This window comes from Pipistrellus kuhlii, unplaced genomic scaffold (genome assembly GCF_014108245.1).
Source record: "Pipistrellus kuhlii isolate mPipKuh1 unplaced genomic scaffold, mPipKuh1.p scaffold_m20_p_20, whole genome shotgun sequence".
In the NCBI taxonomy this organism is placed as follows: Eukaryota; Metazoa; Chordata; class Mammalia; order Chiroptera; family Vespertilionidae; genus Pipistrellus; species Pipistrellus kuhlii.
This window is the reverse complement of record NW_023425516.1, coordinates 9,375,185-9,399,094: the sequence shown is the minus strand read 5'-3', so window position 1 is coordinate 9,399,094 and position 23,910 is coordinate 9,375,185. Positions and strand designations below refer to the sequence as shown.

Genomic DNA, 23,910 nt, shown 5'->3' with positions numbered 1-23,910 from the left:
GTAAGTAAGGGAGGGGGATGGAAATGGTCCATAGAGACTGGGATGATGCAGGGAGCTCCCCTTCTAGGCCTCAGGCCCAAGGCTGGGGCTCTGCCAGGAAACACAGGTCCACTTCCTCACGCCCCCTGCTCCGCAGCCTCACCCACCTCATCTTTCCTCCAAATGAGCTACTGACTGCTGGCGGGCATGGGGTCTCTTCGGAGAGGTTCCAATGTACTGGAGTCGGATATGATGATTGATGCACAGCTCTGAGAAGAGCTAACACCACCAGATTCTGCACTCGGACATGGTGAAACATGTGTCACGTGAACAGCATCAATTGCATATCCATCAAAATAAATAAATCTATAGCAGAGCTAGTGAGTTTCCTTCCAGGGAAAAACGAAGGCCAGGCAAGAGCCACAGGCTGGCACCTGCTGCTACTGAGACAGGAGGCTCTGAATGGAGAAGAGTGTGCGCCTACTGGTGTCCCGAGTGTCCAGGGTGAAGGAGATGAGAGGTCAGGGGTTACCTGCGAGGGAAGCCTGGTGGGAAAGGCGGATCCATTTCCTGAGACAGACACCTGGTCTCTCCCACTTCTGCGATAGAAGATGTGGAGATGAGGGGGGGCCCAGCACTACACAGGCTGGCCCAGCACTCATTCACAGTGACACTGACTTTTTAGAATGAGGTCCCCATCAGACCTGGCTCTCTCTGGTCATTTCGTGCTCCTTGGAGGGAGACAAAGGAAGGGCAAGTAGGACAGGGCTCCTGACTCACACCCACTTGGCCAGGCTCCCTGGACGTGAGCAGGGAAAGGTGCAGTCACCATGCTGTGACCAAAGGGATCTTTTGGAAAATTCTTTCCCAAGAGGGGTTATGAATTCTGTCCCCTGGAATGCCCCAGAGCAGTTCCCATTGGCTCCCGGGCCCTGACTCAGAGGGAGCGGGCACCACCCTCACATGGGGAAATAAACTGATCTGAGGAATGGGGGAGGGCGGAGAGAGGGGGGAGGGAGCAAGAGGAAGGGGGAAGGGCTGGAGAGAGTAGGAAAGATGGAGGAGAAGGGGACAGGGAAGGCAAGTGCTGACTCAGATTCAGGGAACACACAGATGAAATTTCCAGGTCCTTCCAGAGCCGGGCGGGCTGGCAGCATTCAGAGTGCCTTCTCTGAGCCTCCCCCTCCCACCCCACTCACTCCAGTTGGGATCCAGCCCTGCCTTGGCAGCCAGCTCATGACTGCTTTATAATATACTGAATTAGTCACCGGATTAGCAAGCCCATTTACACACATTGGCGCACAGCTGTTTAAAGACACAAGATCCCCTTTTCCGAGGTGCCAGATCCTGGCTATAAATCAACCCCCTGCAACTGGCAACGATCATCCTCCAGCGGGGCCCGGGTTCCTGCAGACGCCTCCCTTCCGCCCCAAAGCACTTCAGGGAAAGTCTGCTGGGGCCGGGAGGGTCTCCCGGGGCCTTGGCTGGGGCCCAGAAGGGACAGGGGTGTGGGGAAGAAAGGACGGTCCATGCCGAAGCTGGTTTGGCTCAGTGGGTAGAGCGTCGGTCTGTGGACTGAAAGGTCTCTAGTTCCATTCTGGTCAAGGGCATATACCTTGGTTGCAGGCACATCTCCGGTAAGGGGTGTGCAGGAGGCAGCTGGTCAATGTTTCTCTCTCATCAATGTTTCTCGCTCTCTATCCCTCTCCCTTCCTCTCTGTAAGAAATCAATAAAATATATATATTTTTTAAAAAGAAAGGATGGTCTAAACCACATGTGTCAAACACAAGGCCTGCGGGCCAAATCCATCCCGCCAGGCCTTGCAATGTGGCCCGCACCGCGCTGTCATCACTGCACTCCGCTGCGTTTCCATCACAATGACAGTTTATGACTGTTCAGTAAACCATTCGGCCCGCGATTTAGGCTGGATTTTAGATTTTGGCCCCTTCTCTGATTGAGTTCGACACCCCTAGTCTAAACGGATGCACTGGCCTGGCCATGAAAGGCAGCCTGGCTCAGGAAGGGACAGTCAGGGAGGACACAGTTCCAGTCCTGGCTTTCTGGATTCATCCGTGGAGTTTTCCTCCCAAAGCTCAGACGCCCAAGTCACTCCCATCAAAGAAAGGACTCCAGGGCGCAAAGGAGAGCAGTTGGGCAACCAAGTCCAGATAAGGACGATTCCAGTAAAAGGCCTGGTCTGCCTGCGTGAGGCCAGGGATGCTTGCAAGCTGGGAGTGGTGAGACCTGCCCCCTCGCTCGGGGCTGCTGAAGGTGCGTGAGAAGAAGCCATGGTGACCCTGGCCACAGGGCCTGTGCTGGCCCACTTGGTTACGGGGGTGTCAAGTGGAAAATTTTTCTGTAACCAGGTTAACAGTAAACCACAGTTTTAACAACTACTGAAGTAATAACAGCCCCGTCAGCTGAACGTTTGTACCAAATACGGTGCCCGCAAGATAATGATTAAAAAAAAAATACCGTGCCCTGGGGTGGTGCAAGAGCATTTTACAGGATTTCTCTCCAAGCCTTACAAGAGCCCTGCCGGCTCTCTTCATTACGAAAGGATTAGAGAAAGGAAAGCTTCAGGGCGTTCCATGCTTTACCTACGGACAAATCAGCAAGCAGGATGTCAAACACAGGGCTGTCTCCCCTCCAGAGCTGCTTTCAATCCGGGGCACCAGGGTGCCTGCATGGAGGGATGTCTTGTAACCAAAATAACGAATGAGAGGCTGTGCAATTCAGGGACAATGATTTCTTCCTTTCTTTCTTTCTTTCTTTCTTTCTTTCTTTCTTTCTTTCTTTCTTTCTTTCTTTTTTAAGTGGCATTTTACTTTTTTAAAATATATTTTATTAATTTTTTTTTACAGAGGGGAAGGGAGAGGGACAGAGAGCTGGAAACATCGATGAGAAAGAAACATCGACCAGCTGCCTCCTGCACACCCCCTACTGGGGATGTGCCCGAAACCAAGGTACGTGCCTTTGACCGGAATCTAACCTGGGACCTTTCAGTCCACAGACCGGACGCTCTGTCCACTGAGCCACACCGGTTTTTGGCAATGATTACTTTCTAGGGAGCAGCCCCAATGCAAATCCCTTCCCTCGGACATTGAGGCCTCCTCTTCTCTAAATTTTAAGATTAGGGTAAGAAACGTGGGACATAAACAAATGCCCTAGATGGCTATAATAACCAAATACTGGAATCATCCCATGTGTTTGTTTCTCTGCAAACATTCTGATGGCATCAAGTGGCCTCAAGGTCTAGCCTGTCCTGCAGGCTTGGAGAATTCTCAAGCCCCAATGGAAGCTCTGACTTCATTCCTCAGTTTCCCAATCTGGATAATGGGGGCCAACACATGCCTATTCTGTGAGCAAGTTCAATAAATTTAGTAAATTTAGTTAGCCACTTTTCATGTGTCCATTTTGAAGCTGGAAATGCAAATTAGACATCAGGTGAACCTTTTCTTTCTTTCTTTTTTTTTTTTTTTTTTTTTTTTTTTTTCTCTCTCTCTCTCTATTACACATCCCAATGGTGGATATTTATAGATATCCTGAATGGTTTCTGCCCTCTCCTCACATCATGAGTAGCCTAAAAGGCACTCCGCACAGAAGAATGTCCTAAGAATCAAAGCCTCAGATGAGAATACTGGCAAATTTCCTCTAGAAACAGACTCGGGCTTTGTGACTGGATAGATCAAAGTTCCAATCTGTGACCTGAGAGCTCTCTGATTGGAAAAATTACCAGGGATTTTCCAAGATCCAATCTCTTTATCGTTGCAGGGCTGTCTGAAGAATGTGATTGTTTGTGTGAAACACCTTGGTCAGTGCCCTGCACATAGTAGGTGTGCCCTGCACATAGTTGGTGCTCTTATGTTTCACTGTTCTCTCTCTACAACTGAACATATACAGAGACCAAAAGCAAGCACCAGCAGTTTTGAAGAGCATTTTGGTTTCCATGAAGAGGCAAGAAAGGTGTGAGATTGAACTCTTGATCTTGTGTGAAATCAAGGATGCATTTCCTGTACACACACGCAAACACGCACGTGACTCACCCTCAGAGAGTCCATCTGTGCTCAGAATCACCACTCTGCATCACAGCTCCCGCTAATCCAATAACACTCCGGGCATGGCCAGCGACTCCAGAGCGCTTTCTCCACATGAACACACGAACTCCCCCCACTGTCTCCCAAGAAAGGCAGCTCGCTCACAGGGAGCACCCTTTTCCCAGTGCAGTGGTCGGCAAACTGCGGCTCCCTAGCCACATGCGGCTCTTTGGCCCCTTGAATTTTGAGCAAAGGCCAACTTAGGAGTACCCTAATTAAGTTCATAGCAATGTACCTACCTATATAGTTTAAGTTTAAAAAATTGGGCTCTCAAAAGAAATTTCAATCGTTGTACTGTTGATAGTTGGCTCTGTGGACTAATGAGTTTGCCGACTACTGTTCCAGAGGAGCACAGAGCGGAAGCAGACTCAAGTGCCCTGATTCTCACCCAAGCACCAAAATGGAAAAGGGTGGCCACCTATAGGTGGACCTGCCTGGCTGTCAGTCCAGAAAAATGTCCAAACTTTTCCCAAGTGGGGGAGGGGGAGGCCGGGAGGAGGGCATGAGCCGGAGGCCTGCATACCCGTGTGAGGAGACACACTAAGATGTGCTTTACAAGTCTGCCTGTTCCTGGCATCCACGTTAGTGCCCGTATACAAACATGCACATGTAATGCTATGATCTCCACTGTGGCTGCAATCAGACGAACCGAACCCACCTCTGCTTCCCAATCCCGCCTCCTGCTCCCCGATCCCACCTCCTGCTCCCCAATAATCCAGAGGCCCTTTACCAGGACATTGCTGGCTACTTAGCATCACACACGGGTCCCTCCCAAGGATCTACGGGTACTTTTTTTTTAAGGGCCAACAGGCTCCTGCTCAATGTAACCACCTGGGGTTTGGCCTTGGGCAGCTCTGGCTTCCAGGATGAAGCAAACAAAAAGGGAGAGGGCTTACTTTATGGCAAGAAGGACACATTGTATTCGAGGGATAAGCGAATAGAACTTTACTAAACTCTGTGTAGGTACCTGGTGCCATAGCAAATGCCTCTACTCCAAACAGAAACTAACGTGGAGGGAGGGGAGGATTCAGGCATCTAAGATGTCATTAATTCGTATATGTGTCTTTCCCATAACATGCAGTATGCGATTCAGAGGTTTGGGGGGGGGCGGGGTCCTTTTTCCTGATCTGCTCCTCCAGTTAGCTGAAGATCCTCCCAGTCATTCAAGTTTAATAAAAGGAGTAAACTGAGGCATGGAAGACCATGTGCATATATTTCAAAATTAGAAAGCAGAGGTGGGCTCTAACCGGTTTGGCTCAGTGGACAGAGTGTTGGCCTGCGCACTGAAGGGTCCCGGGTTCAATTCCAGTCAAGGGCATTTACCTTGGTTGCAGGCACATCCCCAATAAGGGGTGTGCAGGAGGCAGCTGATCGATGTTTCTCCTTTGCCGATGTTTCTAACTCTCTATCCTTCTCCCTTCCTCTCTGTAAGAAGCAATAAAATATTTTTAAAAAAAAACAAAAAAAAAACACAAGTACCCATAGATAAACTCTACCCTATTATCAAGGGCAGTGTTTCTTGTCTTTCCCCCAAACTGGCATGCTGATCTTAGGTCTCTGCTTCTGAAAAAAAAAGAGTAACGGTGATGGGCCTGTCTCAAAATGCAGACATAAATAACATCAAGAAAACGATGTTCAAATAATGCCTGCGTGTGCGCGGTGATGCTCTCTTGCTGCCGAATAAAAGCAGTCTTTGCAAAGCTTCCTGGACAGACGGACAGAAGGTGAGGGAGTCCATGGCAGGGGTAGCCTGTCCGCCCTGGCTCTGTGGGTCCAGACACCATTCCTTCAGCCACCAGGAACCAGGGGGCCGGGCCTTAACCCCAGACAGACAGGAGGTTGGGCCTGACTCCGTGGGGATGCCGGGAAGAGGCAGGAGGTGGCTCCCAGCAACACCAGGAAGGACTGTTCCTGTACAGAGCGGTGCCCTTGGAGAAACAAGCGCCCTGCAAAGACCACAGGCTCAGCCCTGAGGATGCAGCTGGGCCCGGCTGCCTCACCTCCCGGACCCCCACCTCCCTCCACCTCCTTCCTCCAGATCAGAGCCCGCCACGCTGGAGCTGCCTTCCGCTGCTGCAACCGTAGCAGAGGCCTGTGGAGAAAGGAAGCTGCTTCATGGAGGGAGACCAAGAGGAAGGTCTGACCCCGGTCCCAGAGTCACCTCCAGACAATGAGCCGGTGTGTCTGTCCCTGTAAGCGGGGCCACTGACAATGCCTAAGGTCTCTTTCTGAGAAAGGCAACCTTCACAGCTACACTCAAAACTCCCCAGGTGATGGAAGCGTGATCAACAGAACTGGGGGATGAGCACAATTTGGGGGAGAAGGCAGGTTATTTTGCCACCCGCTGGAATGACAAGTCTCTGCTCTCTGGAGGCCCTGATTATTATTTTTTTTCTTTTATATATTTTACTGATTTTTTACAGAGAGGAAAGGAGAGGGATAGAGAGCTAGAAACATGGATGAGAGAGAAACATCAACCAGCTGCCTCCTGCACACCCCCACCGGGGATGTGCCCGCAACCAAGGTACATGCCCTTGACCAGAATCGAACCTGGGACCTTTCAGTCTGCAGGCCGACACTCAAACAGTTTCGGTGGCCCTGATTATTTTCAATGTGAGAGTCACAAAATGTCAGTGTCTAGAGCACATGTGTCAAAGACAAGGCCCGCGGGCCAAATCCGTCCCGCCAGGCCTTGCAATGTGGCCCGCACCACGCTGTCATCACTGCACTCCGCTGCGTTTCCATCACAATGACAGTTTATGACTGTTCAGTAAACCATTCGGCCCGCGATTTAGGCTGGATTTTAGATTTTGGCCCCTTCTCTGATTGAGTTCGACACCCCTAGTCTAGAGCAACCTCACAGGCCATCATCCCCCGTTCATTTCTTTGACTCATGAAGACCATGAGGTCCAAGGTCACAGGGATAAACAGTTGCGAAGCCAGGGCTGGAAGCAAGGCCTCCAGTCAGCGGCAGGCCCCCCGAAATGGTCATGTTATTTATTCCATACACTGGGTTTATTCATACAAGGCTGATGGGTCTCCCCTTATCACTCATGAATTCTCATGACACCCCAGGCCTTTAATTGTTATTTGAGGACAGAAGACAACATATGCATACTGTATAGAATGAACTTAAACCTTAGGCAAAGCATATCAAACAGATGGGGGGGGAATGTAAAAACGCTAGAAGTACTGAAGTCCTCACATGGGAATTCTGCTGAAAACTCTCTGGTGAGACCTTTTCTGAAGGGAATTTTAGAGTCAGACTCAACAGCACCCTCTGACTTGAAACGTACATGATCGATAACTAAGGAGTGGCCCTGGCACAAAACTGTAATTGCACACACAAAAAAATTCACAAATTGGGAGCAGGCATTTCTAAATACTTCACAACCCAGGCACCTACCCTTAGCAGACCTAGGAATGCCCTGGCCTGGCCTGACCTAGTTTCTTTATTTTCCATTCGTGCCTTGAAAATATGTACCTGATTGATTCCATCATCAGCTCTGAGGTTTAACACCTAGCCTGATAAGCTGATATGGAGGTTTTAACAGCTAACAGCTTGAGGGTGAAGTAAAGTAATGCTTAAAAATAATAAAAATAAAAAAGTTTCCTCTCTCACAAGGCTCTTCACTAACACTGCTCTGTCCTAAAACATCTCCCTTCTTTCAAAGGCAAAATTCACCCTGGGATTCCAGATCCCCTCACATACGTCTTGCCTCACACTCCCTCCTCTCTTCCCTTCCTACAATCAGTATTTTTCTTCATATTTATTTAAGCCTTCCTCTCACTCCAAACATTTGGAATTCTTCCCACGCTGTCTTCTACATCGAAAATCTAAAACCGTCCTTGCCCTGTCCTTAGGCCTCCTTCAAATGCTTCTGAAATACCCCTGTTCTCCCTGAAGCCGGCCCATGAACTCATCCCAGCCTAGAACTATTGGTAGAAGGGGCCTCACATATGGACACCCACATATTTCCATCAATTCCAACAGTGGTCTCCTGCACCTCTAGCCATGGAAGCGCCTGGAACACCAGGACTAGTCGGCCTGGGTTCTCCTGACCAGCCACACCCCGGGAGGGGCGACTGGTACTCAGAAATGATGACACAAAGAGTGGCATCCACGCTGACCGACCTGGTCGCCGGAGACTCCAGACCCAACCAAGGGCAATGGTTGGCCAAGCCCAGAGGAGGACTTTTCCAAAAGTCTATGAAACGTCACTTACATTCCTTCATTCCTTTCCTCATTCGTGCCTTTTGTTGTTGCCTTGGTTTGTTTATACTTTCTTACTTTTTTCTTGTTATCATTCCTCTTCCTTTCTCCTTTAGCCAAAAGGGATGTTGCAATTGAATCCACCGTTCCCTTCTTCCCTCCCTAAAGAATTGACTTGCTTTTACTTTTTAGTGTTACCCACTCTAACAATATAAAAACTTTTTTTTTTTTTTTTGCCCCATTTGGTTCCAACAGAACTTCTCATTTTGGCTAATCATTAAAACGAAACAACAGTTTTGTCTTCACTTGTGTAATGATGACACTCCCCGCTACTCAAAAGTTTCTCCTCTCTCTCTTTCTCTCTCTCTCTTTCTCCAAGCAGAAAGTTGACAGGGCCTCTGCAGAACCTTGCAAAGCCAAAGTGAACACCTTAGCATCACCACCCAAAGCTACCAAGAGGTTTCAGATGCTTGAAATGAACTCGTTTGAGGTTGATTTTTAATCGTTTCTCAGGCGCTGAGAAATACTACATTATGCATCAAAAACATTTAAAAATATAACCCGGGCTTGGGGAGAAAACCACACTGCACTTTAGATTGCCTCAAGCTCTTCACCTGGTCCTTTCGGCTCACTTCGGATGGTCTAAACCCTAAGATTAACAATTCAGAGTAAATGTTAAAAAAGAATATTATTATTCAAATTCCGTGTCTAACTAGCTGCCTCTCCTGTGCTGGGAGAACCCAACAATCAGTCACAGTGCCCACGACACTGTCAAAAGCGCCCAAGTGTAGACAGCACATTATATGACCTTCCAATCTATACACCATCAAGATCCAAAACCCAATAGCCTGAAACTTCCCACTGCTATTCTGGGTCTTAAAGCATGATCTGGGCAATAGTTTGCGATTTTCAGAGAAAGAACTAAATGCTACAGAAAAGAACTGAAATAAATCGATGGGGTAGTAAGAAGCCACTTAAAGGGTCCAGGCAAAGGCTGGCACCCAAGCCGGAGACCCTGGGAAGCACCTGGGAGACAGAATGAAACTTGGCCAAATAATCAATAAATATTTATGGGCCCGAACAACAATATTTTGAGTGTGTCTGTAAGCATGGCTCGCTGCCAGGGAAACTGAATCTCTTGCAACCTACGCTACATACAGCCCGACTTCTTTCTGTATCTGCATGGGGACTCTGAGCTGCCCGATTGCATGAAAAAGGTAACTCAGGCCGAAACCGGGTTGGCTCAGTGGATAGAGCGTTGGCTTGCGGACTCAAGGGTCCCAGGTTCAATCCCGGTCAAGGGCATGTACCTTGGTTGCGGGCACATCCCCAGTAGGGGGTGTGCAGGAGGCAGTTGATTAATGTTTCTCTCTCATCCATGTTTCTAACTCTCTATCCCTCTCTCTTCCTCTCTGTAAAAAATCAATAAAATATATATATTTTTTTTTTTAAAAAAAAGTAACACAGATAGGCACGGGGCTTCCAAAAGGGAGCCAGGGAAGAGGAGTCTGTTTTATGCAATTTGAAAAACTTATACTGACAGGGTGAAAAAAAAAAAAAAAAAAAAGGTGTGTGTGGGGGGGGGGGATCTTTAACCCAGCTGCAAAAAAAAAGTAGCTCTAGACGCATGCCAAGCAGAGATGAGAGATGTGGGCATTGTCTTGGCATTCCTAAGCCTGAGTCAAGAAAAGCTTAGCAGCGAGGAGCAGAGAAGAGACCTAGAATGTGGAGAACAGAGAGGCATGTCCCATCCGAGAGTCTCTCAGCAGAGAAGTGAGACCAACCTCCCGTTTTGGGGCGGCCAGATAAAAACATGGCGACTGTGTTGTTAACACATGAATTCCTCTGTGATGACTGCGTGGGCCTGAGGATGCTGGTTTATGTGGAGAGGGGGAGAGGAGCCGGTACCTCAGGCTCAGACAAGGAGCCTGCTGTCTGGCTGCTTCTCCATCAGCCATGGGCTGTGGAGGGCGGGCGGGTCTGCAGGTAGAACCATAGGGCTCAGTTTCCCTCTTGGGCCGGAATAACTGCAGACAGTGTGCCCTGGTCCATGTAATGGACTTGAAAACATTAAATTTTAGGCTTTGAAAAACACTAAATTTTAGGCCAAAAAAACCCGCCAAACACACACACGCAAAATTCTTGCTGCACAGACAGCAAAGGTAGGTACCTCCGGCCTCTTTGCAAGCAGGAGAATTCAACTAAAACCATGTAAAGAAAGTGAACTCATTGCCGGCCTGTCTCTCATCGCCCAGCGTGTAAGCGAGATGCCAGGAAGGGCAGCGTCCGTGATGAAAGAGGTGGAACAAGCCGAGTCAGGAGCCGCGGGAAGGATGCGACCTTGGAAGTGAATATAAGCACTTACCCACCTGTGCAAGGATGAGCACACTGGGGAGACAAGAGCCCTGGGTCTCTGCTTGGTGGTCAGAGGCTAACATTGCTGGGCCCTTCCAGCATCTTCCTGAAGCGGCCAGGTCTGGCGACGGTGCCTGGACGGGCTCTTTCCCCAGGCTCAGCGGAGTCATGCAGGGTGGCTGGGAGCCCTGCACCTTTTAAACCCCCAAAGCACCAACCATCACTGCCTTCTCATCGCCCCCTCTTTTATTTATTTTTAAATATATTTTTATTGATTTCAGAGAAGAGAGGAGAGAGAGAGAGAGAGAGAAACATCAATGAGAGAGAACCATTGATAAGCTGCCTCCTGCATACCCCACACCAGGGATGGAGTCTGCAACCCGCGCGTGTGCTCTTGGCCGGAACTGAACCCCAGGCCCTTCAGTCCGCAGGCTGCCACTCTATCCACTGAGCCAAACCGGCGAGGGCCCTCTTCTGATTTCCACAGTTTCTAAGAATAACACGGTGTTTTTTATTTTCAGGCATAAAATGCCTGCAACAGCTGATCAGGTTGCAATTTTCTAACAGCGGGGCCTTGGGTGAGTTATGCACCTCTCTGTATATTATTTTCCTCCTCCCCCAGAAAAAGAGATAAAATAAGACCTTCCCCGGCCCTGAATGTCAAAGAGCAATTGTATGTTAGCACAGCAAGTACTGATGCAGGCTCCACCTGTATCGGGAAGACCCCTATAGGGGTGAATGCAAGAATCTCCCTTCAATGCAAACTCATGGAATGCCACCACAGCCCTGGGTCATTCCTTCTGCAAACTTGAGAGGCGTCCAATGGTGCTGCCCCCGAGCCTCTGTAGTTAACCTGTGCTCTCGGAAATGGGAGCCTGGCTTTGTTGAAAAGCCCTGACCTGCACTGACCAGCTCTGGGTGTGCACAAAGTCCGATGGAACTCAGAGCAAGCTGGCTCTGGCAGGCTGACCAGGGCTGGTTTGTCTCCTAGAGGGAGGTGATCTCCTACAGGGTGGTCTGGTCTCTTTAAGAAAGAAAAAAAAGTTGCCCAGACCAAAAAAAACAAAACAAAACACAACACAACAACAACAAAAAAAACACTCAGCAATACAAACCAACCAAAAATGCCAGGAATGCAAGCTCTGCCAACCAAATAAATAAATAAAATGTGAGATGCTTTATAATAGCTGGACACGATGCATTTCTCAAGCCTGCATAACTGAAATACCCTACTTTTCCATCCGCCCTGCAAATGTCCTGGTGGCCTTCTAGTCTTGGTGGCTGTTTGGATCTGAGGTAGCATTGGCAAAGCCTGTCATCCAAAGTAACTAACGGACCCTTGTGCCTTTAGCTCTGACAGGCAAGACCTCGCGATCCTCTGAAAGTTACCCATCTCCCTGTGTGCTCTCTGGAGATCTCCACTAAGCAGGAGAAGGCGGTCCCTTTAACTGTACTCTTCTCAGACCCAAAGAGGTACAGACTACAGCGGTAGTCCCCAATCCATCATTTCAAGGGCCCCTGAAAATTCTACCCCAATCGGGGTCACTGTTTTGTTGACTTGTTTTCTAGTTAACTGTTCAAGAGAATGTATTATGGGTCAGGCACTGTTTTAAGAATCATAGGTTTGCACACATTTGTATGTTTATTTCTCATGTCCACCCATGAGGTAGAACAATGACTACACTCATCAATGTAGGAGCTGGAGCACAGAGAGATTAAGCCATTTGCCCCAAGTCACACAGCTAGGAAGGGGCAGAGGGGGGATTCCAACTCAGACAGGTTGGCCCCAGAGCCCCAGCTCTGAGTCGCTGGGGTCCTTAAGTCACTAATGAGGTGGCCCGTGGGTTAGGGGTTGAAGCACAGCGAACAAGGAATCCTGGTAGCCTGGCAACTCTGCCTCCTCCTTGTCTACACTGATGGAGATACACAGACTGGTGAGAGAGATGGGGAGAGGGACAAAGCATCTTCCTATCTCTAAGGTCCCCAACGGATGAACATCCTCTCCTCGGGCCCGAGGGAGGCCGAATCTTTTACTCTTGTAAAGTGGCACACAACCAGAATTAGGACTCTTGCTCTTCTCTGGGCATCACACTCCCCTCGCCAAGAAGGTGGAGGGGGAAGGAGACAAAAACGGAAGCAGCTTGGGAATGTATTTGGGTTGGCACCCAGCCTCCACCCCCATCCCCAGCAAGGTCCCCACCGGGAGGGGACTCCATGGACACTCAATCACTTTGTTTGTTTTAGCCCACTTAAGATCTGAGAACCAAAACTGATTTGGCTCAGTGGATAGAGCATCGGCCTGCGGACTGAAAGGTCCCGGGTTCCATTCTGGTCAGGGGCATGCACCTTGGTTGCGGGCACATCCCCAGTAAGGGGTGGGCAGGAGGCAGCGGATCGATGTTTCTCTCTCATCGATGTTTCTTACTCTTTATCCTTCTCTCTTCCTCTCTGTAAAAAAAATCAATAAAGTATATTTTTTTTAAAAAGAAAAGATCTGAGAACGCTGCCATCGCACATTACCATCAACAGGTTCTATCTTCCCATGCCGGAGGAAAATGCAAGGCCAGTGTCATTTTGAAGCACAGACATGTCAATTCGGGCCCCAACGCTGTCAAAAACGCTGGGGTGGGTCTCCATCCAGAACAAAGGTTCCTGATCAAGTCCTAGTCACAGACACAGGCAAACAATCCAGCCCTCCTGTCCCTCCCTGCCTCTGGCTCTCCCATGGGAGTGGGGGATAGAGTGGGGTGGAGAGAAGAGACCTAGTTTAACTATTTCAACCAGATAAGATCCCAAAACGAGTTTGTCTCCACACCTAAGGAACGAAACAACCCGGAGACTCGTCTGGGCAAATACTGAAGTCCCAGCTGTGGACACAAAGCCACGCTGCGAGAAGTTAAACTTTAAACACATGTCTCGTACGGTCTGGTGGGCAAGGCAAAGCCCCGCGCGGCCAGGGTCTTCTCCTCCCACAACAAAGCGGGCGGCCGGGCCCGCGTGCTTTCCATCCCTGCACCTGCACAAGGTTGAAGCCGCCACGGGAGGTTCTCTGCTGAGCTTTGCAATGGTAGCTCGCAGTACTGCTCGGGATTTAACTCACTGGAACTTGATTATTATAATCTACATATGTGCTTTCAAGTTTCTCCCTTTATTTCCCCCAAGGATGGTTCCAGAAATAAAGCTTCATGACAAAGAATGGCAGAAAACTGCCCGACCCCTGGGACCAGCCGAAATGTTATTGTATTGAAGGTTGCTTACATGGTTTGTTAACCTTTTATTTTTCTAAGAAAAAAAAAAAAAAGAGGGGCCTATAAAGGTGTTTATTTGAAAGGATGTGACTGTAACATTAGGCCTTCTTCTACCCATTTTACAGATGGGAAAACAAAGGGAAGTTATGTACCCAGGGTTTGTTTTTATCAACAATCCACATAGCGGCCTAATATACTTAACCTCTCTAAAATCTAACGTTTAATTACTTGAAAGTTGCTCCAGCTGTTTACTGTGATCTAAAACTTGGGTTGCCAGGGACTTTTTTTGTTTGTTCCCAGCCCCGGGGCTCCCCTGTAGGCGTGTGAACGGACGGACATAGCCACACCATACTCCCCACACGCCCCAATCATTCTGTGGACACGCGTATCAACAAGCCGCTCCAAAGGAAAAGACCTACTAGCTGCACATATGTCTCTGCAGGACACGACCCTTTCGCTTCTCGCCTCTATGGTTGGAACCAGCTGTGCCTAACAAAGCGTATTCTGGCTTCCTTGGACTCCCCCACCCCCCAAAGGCAACTGTCACAGGGACATGAGTTTTGAATTGTGGTTCTTCGTGCCTGAGAGGTCTCCGCGTCTAGTGGATCTCAGCATTGCTCTCGCCACCCACCGCAATCCTTCTGAGGACACACAAGCTAGAACCTTCTCTGCTTACTTCTCAGTGACCCAAACTGGGGCTGAGAGAGGACGTGCCCTGTCTTTACTGATATCTCTGAAAGACCCTCCAAGCGACAAAACATAAGGCTTGGCTTGTGTTGAAGGTGCAAGCGGATTCAGAAAGAGTTAAAATGCACGACTAGTTCTCCTGGCAGAGGCGAGGAAGGGGAAACCATGGGGAGCAGCAGCAAAACGAATGGAGAAGCTGATGCCCACTTACACACACGACTGACTGCCATTCATGATTCTCCCGAAAGCAGCGCCTTTTCCCGGTATCTCTCTAAATTCCCCTTCAACATCACAGATCTCAAAGAAGAGCTGGCGGTGCCTTATCCTAGGAGCAATCATCTTTTGCTTCTTAAGCAGCATTTATTCCAGGAATAATGGAGTGTCAGGCTCCACAAAACTGCTCAGCACCAAAAAAACTGTGCCTAAGGCAACATGAGATTTCTTTCCCAAGCTTTTCTGCTTAAAGTCCTTCAAATCAAAGAGGAGGAGGCCACTGCCACCCACTAAATAACTTAACGGAAGACTCAAAGTGGGGTGTTGGCATCTGTAGTCCCAGAGGGCAGATGAGAAAAAAAAAATGGCCAAAGTGAGTAAGCTCCATGAAAAGCATCAGCGTGCTTCCCGAAATGAAAATGTCCATTTCCACTCTCCTCCCACCTCCTTGTCCTTTAGCCAGAAAAAAAGAGGGGCTAGGAAGCTAAGGGACCAGTGACAGGGGAGCAAGACATCTGAACCGGCCCGGGAGGGCCAGCCAGTGAGACACCTTTCCCCCTCTGACTGCCCAGGACCCCCCCCCATCCGGGTCCATTTCTGGGGGTTGCAGAGTCGGAGCATGATGTCCTCTGTGGGTGTCCATTCCCCAAACGTGAAGGGAGGGGAAAAAATACAGAAGGTTCTTGCTCATTTGGAAAAAAAAAAAATAATACAGAAGCGGGAATGGGGGGTGCTGGACACTCTATAAGCTTTTTCCCACTCTCCACAAAAAAACACAGCTGTGAAAATAAATACCACCCCAAACCTGGGTCCCAGGCCACCAACAGTCCTCTCTCCTGCCTCTTTCAACTGCCACAGGCATCGCCCGCTCCCCGCTCGGCACAAATGCACAGCCTGCCGAGGACATCTGGGGGCGCCTGGGGGGAGAAGTGGAGGAGAGACGCGGACCCCCCAGAGCTGGGCAGTGCGCCTCTGGGCAGTCGCCACTCACTCACCCGGGGAGGGGAACAGCTCCAGGTCCACTTTCTCCGTCTTGATGATGGTGAGGGTCGGCTTGAGATCCACGGCCGCCTTCATGGTGCCAGGCGCGAAGGGCGGCAGGCAGGGTGCTAGCAAGTTTGCTGTGATTCTTGTTGTTGTTGCTTTTTTTTTTCTTTTTTAACGGGAATCGTCACGGGGAAAAAGGGACACAGGAGCAATTCGGTGTTCTTCCCTCGAGTCTCAAATTCCCGTGTCTTCCCCCGCCCCTGCGCCCAGGAGGTGCGCGCCCGGCAGTCCCAGCGAAGTTGGCACTTTGCGGGGCAAGTCGCGCGCTCGGGTCCCGGGATCGCCCGCTCCGCGCCGCTCCCTCCGCGCCCGCTCCCTCCGCTCGGCCGCCGGCCGCCTCCGCTTCTCCGCTCCTCGCCGCCGCTCCTCCCCGGAGCTGCTCGCCGGTCCTCCTCCCGCGCGCGCTCTCCCCTCCTCTTTAGGGCGTTTCTCTCCGCGCCGAGCCGGGCGCCCACCGCATCCCCTGGACCTCCGCGGGGGGGAGCGCGGGCGGGGCGCAGGGCGGGGCGGGGCCGGGCCGGGCCCCGCAGCCAATCGCGAGCGGCCGTCCAAAGTGAAAGGGAGGTCGGCGGGGCTCCCGGCAGCCGGCGCCCCGCCCCGCACCCCGGACCCCGGGTCCGGCCCCGAGGAGTGGGCGTGGAGCTGGGTGCGCCTTGGGCACGGATGCGCGGGGCTGTGGGGCCCAGGCTGCGTGCAGAATCTCCCCGACCTTCGGGAAAGTCCCCCCTGATTCTCCACGCATTCTTGAGGGCTTGGTCACCCGCTCCGGCATAGTTTTGGAAGTGCGTGTGCAAATCATTCATTCACAAAGACTGACACACACAGGACGTGAGGCATGCGGGCGGAGGGAGGGCGTGCGTGTGAGCAGGCGCAGGAGCCCCGCGAGCCGGTGTCCCCGCAGGGGCTGTAGGAATAGCGGACTCCCACGGTTTCCTGAGCCAGGCAGCAGGACTGGTTTTAGGTTTTTTCAGAACCCACCAGTGCAATCAAGAAAAGACCCCACCTGCCCTTAATATAAGCCTCAATACCAAGGCAGCCTACTGGGTACCCCAACACAGAGGCTCAGGTGCTGCTGTTCTGTTGGGAGAGTCCAGAAAAGGGCCCCCCAAAAACTAGAATCAGGCCTGGGCTTCTTTCCATAAGCTTTGTTTTGCTTAGAGCTGCGCTGACGCCGAAGGGAAATGACTGTTCTGTCCCTGTCCCCCCCATGGACCCTTTCACAGGCTCTCCTCTGCGAAATGCAACTGACAACCCCCACTCAGCCACCACCACCAGAGGCCAGCGGGCGTCTCTGTGGCTGTGGATTTCTGGAGCCATCGTCCATGACATCATCCACTTGGGAAGACAGACACATCGGACACCCCAACGTGATCCCAAATATTTAATGATTTGCCCCTGATACATTGGTTATCATACATGGAGATCGCTGGTCTTAACAATCAGAAGATTTACAGGTACATACACCTAACTCCTATATAGAGACAGATAAGGCCAGACATTCAGATCTCTCTTCGAGTCACTAAAAGATGAAATATAAATTTTGCTGAGCACCGTTGGAGAAAAGCTATTTTACCTAATTGCTGTTGCCTGATTTCTAAGCATACGTTGAACCCCCACCCTCACCCCCACCCCCGCAACTTTGCCTGTCGCTGTTTTAACCTCTGCCTCCGGTAACTTTTAACACACCTGCTTCCTTTCCTCTAACCCCAGGTTCATCTCCTTAAAGCCTTCCACAGCGAATGGGGGAAGGAACTAGGAAGAGAAAAATAAATTGTGAACTTCCGGTTCAAACTGAAAAAATCATGCCCCCTCCTTCAGCAACCAGGGGGAAAATATGTGTATGGAATCATCTCAATTTGTGAAGGATTGTTGTCCTCCAGCTGTGTTTCCAAAAGGTACAGGCAAACAATGCCGGCCCCCAGATGACAAGAACAGGCAGTTCTGATCCCGGGGAAAAGCCGGGAAGCAGCTGATGAATGAATTGTGCATTCACACTTCCAGATGAGCCCCACAGAAAAGGATCGGAAACCAGCCCTGCCTTGCCCACTGTGAATGCATTAGCGGAAGAAACGGAGCAAATCAAGTGTTGCTTTGAGGAATTTTCTCTCATTGATGTTATCTTAAGAAAATGTTGGGTTTTGTTTTAACAAAACAAATTTTAGTATGAGTACTTCGGGATTTTCAAAAGCAGCTTCCTCAGAACAAGTCCTTGCTCTCTTCCCCAGTGGGGTCCTTAGCTTTCTTCTTCAGGCAAGCCTAGTGGTCTGCAAACTGTGGCTTGCGAGCCACATGTGGCTCTTCCACAAAAGACCACGGCCCGAGCGAGTCTGTTTTGAAGAATTGGCCTTAGAAGAAGTTTAAGTTTAAAAAATGTGGCTGTCCGAAGAAATTTCAATCGTTGTCCTGTTGATATTTGGCTCTGTTGGCTAATGAATGAGTTTGCCGACCACTGCAAATACTGATTCTAATACCACCCATCCCCTCTTCGCCAAGAGTCCTCCCTGATTCAGCTGCAAACACTTTCCACTCCAGCAGTGGGGAGATTTAGTCCTTCAGTTCTTCAACTCAACGTGTCCTCACCCTTTTCTAACCTATCCAGGCCATAAGCCAGAGGGTCCCAGTCAAGGAATGGGGTTGGGAAGATGGTCAGGTTGGGGGGATAGCCAGGAGTCACCACAGACCCCCCAAAAAAGTTACCTCTCTGTAAGTCGGTCATAAATATCATATTGGTGTTATCAGAAGTTAAACATCTAACCCTCTAGTTGAAAAATTTTTTGTCTAGTTGACAAAAAAGAGCCCTAGTATAGAAAAGTTAAAATATTGCAAGTATCCATGCGATTAACCTAATCAAATTTGATTAATGAAAAGTTTCTTCTTTTTTTAAAATATGTTTTTATTGATTTCAGAGATGAAGGGAGAGGGAGAGAGCAAAACATCAATGATGAGAGAGAATCATTGACCGGCTGCTTCCTGCACGCCCCCTAGTGGGGATGGAGCCCTTCCCTCAGGTGTATGCCCTGACTGGGAATGGAACCATGACCTCCTGATTCGTAGGACCAGCCTCAATTACTGAGCCACACCAGCTGGGCAAAAACGTTATTCTCTTTAGGACACAAGTAGATTTTTCTAAATGTTCCTTATGAACTTCAGATGCCATTTCTGTCTTGCCATGTCCTTAAAGACAATGCCTGGCCCAGAGCCTGACACACTGAAGATGCTCCATAAATATGTGTTGAATGATGAATTATCAACTTCCCGGTCCTGTGGGCGTCAGCTTGCCACAAACTCTCTCTAATTCAAAGATCGAGTGACTTTGGTATGTTATGGCTGTGAAGATGAACTTGAGAAACGGCAGTGACTCTGCTCCCAGATCTGCCCGTTCTCCCAAGGGGCAGGGGAAGGTGTCTGTTCCCCATACCCATGTCCCTCCAGGCCATTATGCCTCAGCTCCCCCCCTTTCTCCCACCTCCCCCCGCAGCCAAACGAGATCGGCTGGGCTAGTTGTTCCTAGATGGTATCTGATTGTTAAGGCATTCAAGACAAATCAACCGAGGACGTACTTTTTAGCTTTTGCTTGTCCTGTGGCATTCTGTTGCTCCCGCACTTGGGAGAAAACAGAAGTATATTTTTAAACATTCCTTAGACTTAGGGAATTACATCCAGCAAGGGCTGCAGCTGCTTAAGCCAGGAACGTTATGGCAGTAAGATCAAAAAAGGCTGTAGGAGCTGAGGGACAAGGGTGTGGAAGCAGACATTATTGTACCAAAAAAGAAGAAGAAAAGAAAGAAAAAAAGAAAAGAAAAGAAATAGTCACATTTTTTAATGAACTTCTTAAAAAAAAACAAAGTATGTAAAAAGGAAAAAAAAAAAAGTTGTCAGTTATATTCCTCCTTCAACCCCACCCCAAATTTAACAAAAACAAATATTAAAACACACCTAATCTCAAACACAGCAAACCGACTCCCCTCTCCAGAAGTGTGCTAAAATAAGTCGTCTATTTCCCTGAATCTTGCCCTTCCACAAACCTGAGCTGGATCTCTGAGTTTCGAGCTAACGTGCGCTTTATTAGAGGTAAGTACAAAAACACGCAGACCACTAACGGCTAATCCAGAGCGAGCTGATGACTCACAGATGTTAATTTACCAGTTCTGAGTGTAAGATTAAAAAAAGAGAGAGAGAGAGAGAGAGAAACTCCTCGATTAACAACCTGTCTGAGTTTGTGGTTGTTTTTCTCTGAGAACAGGCAACAGTCTCTGACACAGAAACAGGCTGCGAAGGCTTAACTGGAAGGCAGGGCTTCTCTGATAAGTCAGGCCATTGAAAAGCACGGGGCAAGAGAGATGCCTGGGGCTCCCGTGTGCCCCACCACCCAGCAGTAATAAAATGGAAAATCAGAGACTGGGGGGTGGGGGGATGGTTTGAGAATAACTCTCTTAATTAAACTCTGATGTCAAAGGGCCGTGGGGTCAACCCAAGAACCCGAGTGGGGGGGACCCAGGACTCACTGCAGGCTGGCTCTGCGACCTCAGCACAGCCACTTAACCTTCTCGTGTCACAGCCTCCGCTCTGTTTGGGGGAATAAAACCAGCCCTGGCTCTCCCCACCGTGGAATACAGACCCATTAGCTATTGTTTAGACGGTACAATAAACAATGGGCGATAAGAGGAGCTGCAGTTGGGAGGGAAGCAGGAGGGCGGAGGGATGGGCTGGCGCGGGAGGACGTGGGGCCTGTTGGCCGGGGAAGCTCTCCATAGTAAAACCAAAGGAAGACGAGTAGTATAAGCTCTGGACTAAGACTCAGGTTCAAATTCCAGCTCCCCCAACCTAACCAGCTGAGTTAGCCCACCTCAGAACCTCCCTGGGGGAAGCAGGGAAAATCATAGCACTCACCTTTTAGGGCTGTTTGGAAGATTCCATGGGAAAATGCATGCAAAGCAATTAGCGCCCTGTCTAGGTCAGTACTAGTACTCAGTTATTATCAAATCACTAGAGGCCCAGCAAATCTCGCGAGACTCAGACCTGCTGCGCTGCAGGACCCATCAATGTACCTACTGGTGGCTGGGCATTTGGTCATTACGGCATTTTGGTCACTGGCCGTTTATAATATAGAAGATTGTGACTGCTGTTAAGCTCCGGTATAAGGTGGAACATTTGAAAAACCATGTTACATCTCTTGGGGGAGTGGGCTTTGGCAGAGAAACCTAGACCCTCAGGGAGAATGACCACATTTCATTTAAAACTCTCCCCACATGCCCTGGCCGGTTTGGTTCAGTGGATAGAGCATCCGCCTGTGGACTGAAGGGTCCCGCATTCGATTCCGGTCGGGGGCATGTACCTTGGTTGTGGTCACATCCCCAGTTGGGGGTGTGCAGGAGGCAGCTGATCAATGTTTCTCTCTCATCGATGTTTTCCAACTCTCTATCCCTCACCCTTCCTCTCTGTAAAAATATCAATAAAATATATTTTAAATACACAATAAATAAAAATAAGAAAAATACTCCCCACGCCTGCTCCTCCCTTCCCAATTTGGGAACTCACCACCATGGCTCCCTCGGGTGGGAAACGCCAGCCCTATCGGAGAGGAAGAGAAGACTGCAGGCTGGTGTTTAAGTCACAGAAAAGCTGTGGTTCACATTCAGAAAGAAGGCCATGTTTGTGGTGGCTCTTTGGAGACAAAACCTTAGGTCTTGGCTCTTAGGAAGAAGCAAGGCCAGCCCTCCTGTTTACCAGGGTGTGTGTGTGTGTGTGTGTGTGTGTGAGAGAGAGAGAGAGAGAGAGAGAGAGAGAGAGAGAGAGAGAGAGAGAGAGGAGAAGAGAGAGAGAGAGAGAGAGAGAGAGAGAGAGAGAGAGAGAGAGAGAGAGAGAAAGTCATTCTGCCCAAGCCACACAGCCTGAAAAATGGCAACACCAGGACTAGAATGGGGAGCCCCCCTGCCAATCCTCCCCGCCCCCCGCCATTCCCATAGAAATTCTCTCCTGGCCGCTCCTTGTGTTTACAGATATCACATTCGCTGGAGAAGCCATTGCCATTCGGCTGGGTCTGTTACTGGACCCTGTTGAGACACGAAGCCGGGATGCAATGTACCCAGGAGCAGGCTGAGGATCAGACTCGGCTTCTAGAAATATAACCGCTCCTCGGCCCTGCATGTGCTGTCATTGGGCAAGCACATGACAGGATAACCACTGCTGTTCCCTGTGGAAGACAGCCCGGCGTGGGCTGGAGGAGAACAGGGGTCTGGGTTGGCTCTCGAGCAGTCTGCACTTTCCTCAGACTGTAATTATGAGCCATTCAGCTGCATCTGCAGCCCCAACAATGTGGGATGGATTGGCCCCCTCACCAGGCCAGCAGACGTTTCAGAATCCACCAGTTTAGCCATCGCGTCTCCCTCTTGCAGTAAATCAGACCCCAATTGTACTCAAAGAGGACTGGGAGCTGCCAGGCAGGGCCAAGGGGGGGGCAAAGCTCCCCCACACCCAGCATCAGCTTGTTTTCCTCCTGGCTGGAGCAGATTCCCCAGGAATGCTGCTCCCTCTTGGGCAGAGATCAGGCAGAATGCATGCTGCCCCATGAGCCTTCAGGGATTGTGTAATTTGGATTCCAATGTAAGTTGTCCTAAATTGGCCTCTGGGGGAGGCAGTGGGATGATGGCATCAGCATAGATGGCAGGAGGAACCATGGGCAGAGGCAGGAAACCAGGCCCCCAGCGAGGTGCTCTGTGTTGGGCACCCATGGGAACGGGATCCTGGCCCCTCCCCAGGATGCAGGTGGTTTCGGCCGCTGGAAGGCGAAGGCCCTCTCCTGATCTCACTCTGCTCGGCTCCTGGTTACAAAGACAACACCAGACTTCAAAACAGATGTTCTGTGCAGTTGTGGCCTGCATCTTAAATGAAGATAATTTCATTGTGGAATCTTCCCCCTACCCCCCACCCTTTCATTTGGAAATGCCAAGCCAATCGCCCCAAAGAACTAGTATTTACCACCCTAGAGATGAAGGGGTAGAGATGGGGTGGGAATTTTCTTCATCCTCATATATATATATATATATAATTTTATTGATTTTTTTACAGAGAGGAAGGGAGAGGGATAGAAAGTTAGAAACATCAATGAGAGAGAAACATCAATAAGCTGCCTCCTGCACACCCCCCACTGGGGATGTGCCCGCAACCAAGGTACATGCCCTTGACCGGAATCGAACCTGGGACCCTTCAGTCCGCAGGCCGACCCTCTATCCACTAAGCCAAACCGGTTTTGGCTTCATCCTGCTTTTGATGCTGGAGGCCAGGCGGAGGGGGCAGATAGCACTGGGAGAAGAAATCCCTGAGAGGAAAAGGGACCCTGGTGTAGGCGGAAGCAGTAGAAGGGACCTCCTCTGAGAGCAGTGGAAGGAGAGAGAAGCCGGGGCCAGAAGGAAGGGGAGGGTGGGACCGAAGAGGTGGTAGAGTCACAGAAATTCTATGTCCTTATCCCCAGGAACCCATAATGACATGAGGGACTGGTGATCCATCCAGTCCCTCACAGAGCCAGGGTAATTGTCCTGCATGGCCAGTGGTGATGGGAGGACAATAAGCCAAGTCAATAGGAGGTCCTCCGTCTTGTCCAGGGCACAGGATACAAAGTGGAATGGAAGTGACGGGGTCTCAGCAGGTCACAGGCGTTGCAAGGGAAGGTCAAGCCAAAAATCTACACTGAACACAGAGGCTCTTTCTCAGTCCTTCCCCGCATGAACACTTGCTGTATGCAAAGAATTCAAGAATCCCCCTCCCTGTCCCCAGAGGTGCCCCCTTTGTGCTCAGCAGCCCGAGCACACCCCCAGGGCCTATTTGAACCTGCCAGTCTGCCTCCCACAGGGCCCAAAGCTGTGGTTCCCAATGGGGGGGGGGGGGTGTCATATGACCCACAGGGGGGCAATTTGATTTTTAAGAGGGGACAATTTGAGACTGAGTTATTAACAGTGGATTTTTTGCATTTCTTATGGTTCTAGGGGCCTTCTATATAGCATATAGATACAGATTGTGACCTATGTATGCATTTCAGTTCTCTATTATATGGTTGGAAACTTTATTTGCTAT

At 49.9% G+C, this 23,910-nt stretch overlaps 1 protein-coding gene across 5 annotated transcripts in view; it reads right to left on the bottom strand.

Annotated features, from left to right (window-relative positions):
- The window catches only part of ETS1 (ETS proto-oncogene 1, transcription factor), a 118,360-nt gene that overhangs the window by 50,914 nt on the left and 43,536 nt on the right, over window positions 1-23,910 (bottom strand). The window contains exon 1 of one of the 5 annotated variants that reach the window (XM_036448943.2): window positions 15,789-16,297. The exons of 3 other annotated variants lie outside the window; for them this stretch is intronic. In XM_036448943.2, coding sequence (XP_036304836.1) covers window positions 15,789-15,870 — 82 coding nt within the window. In that variant the 5' untranslated portion in view covers window positions 15,871-16,297. Of the gene's footprint in view, window positions 1-15,788; window positions 16,298-23,910 lie in introns of those variants that run through there. One more of the 5 variants, XM_036448940.2, reaches the window with a different exon arrangement.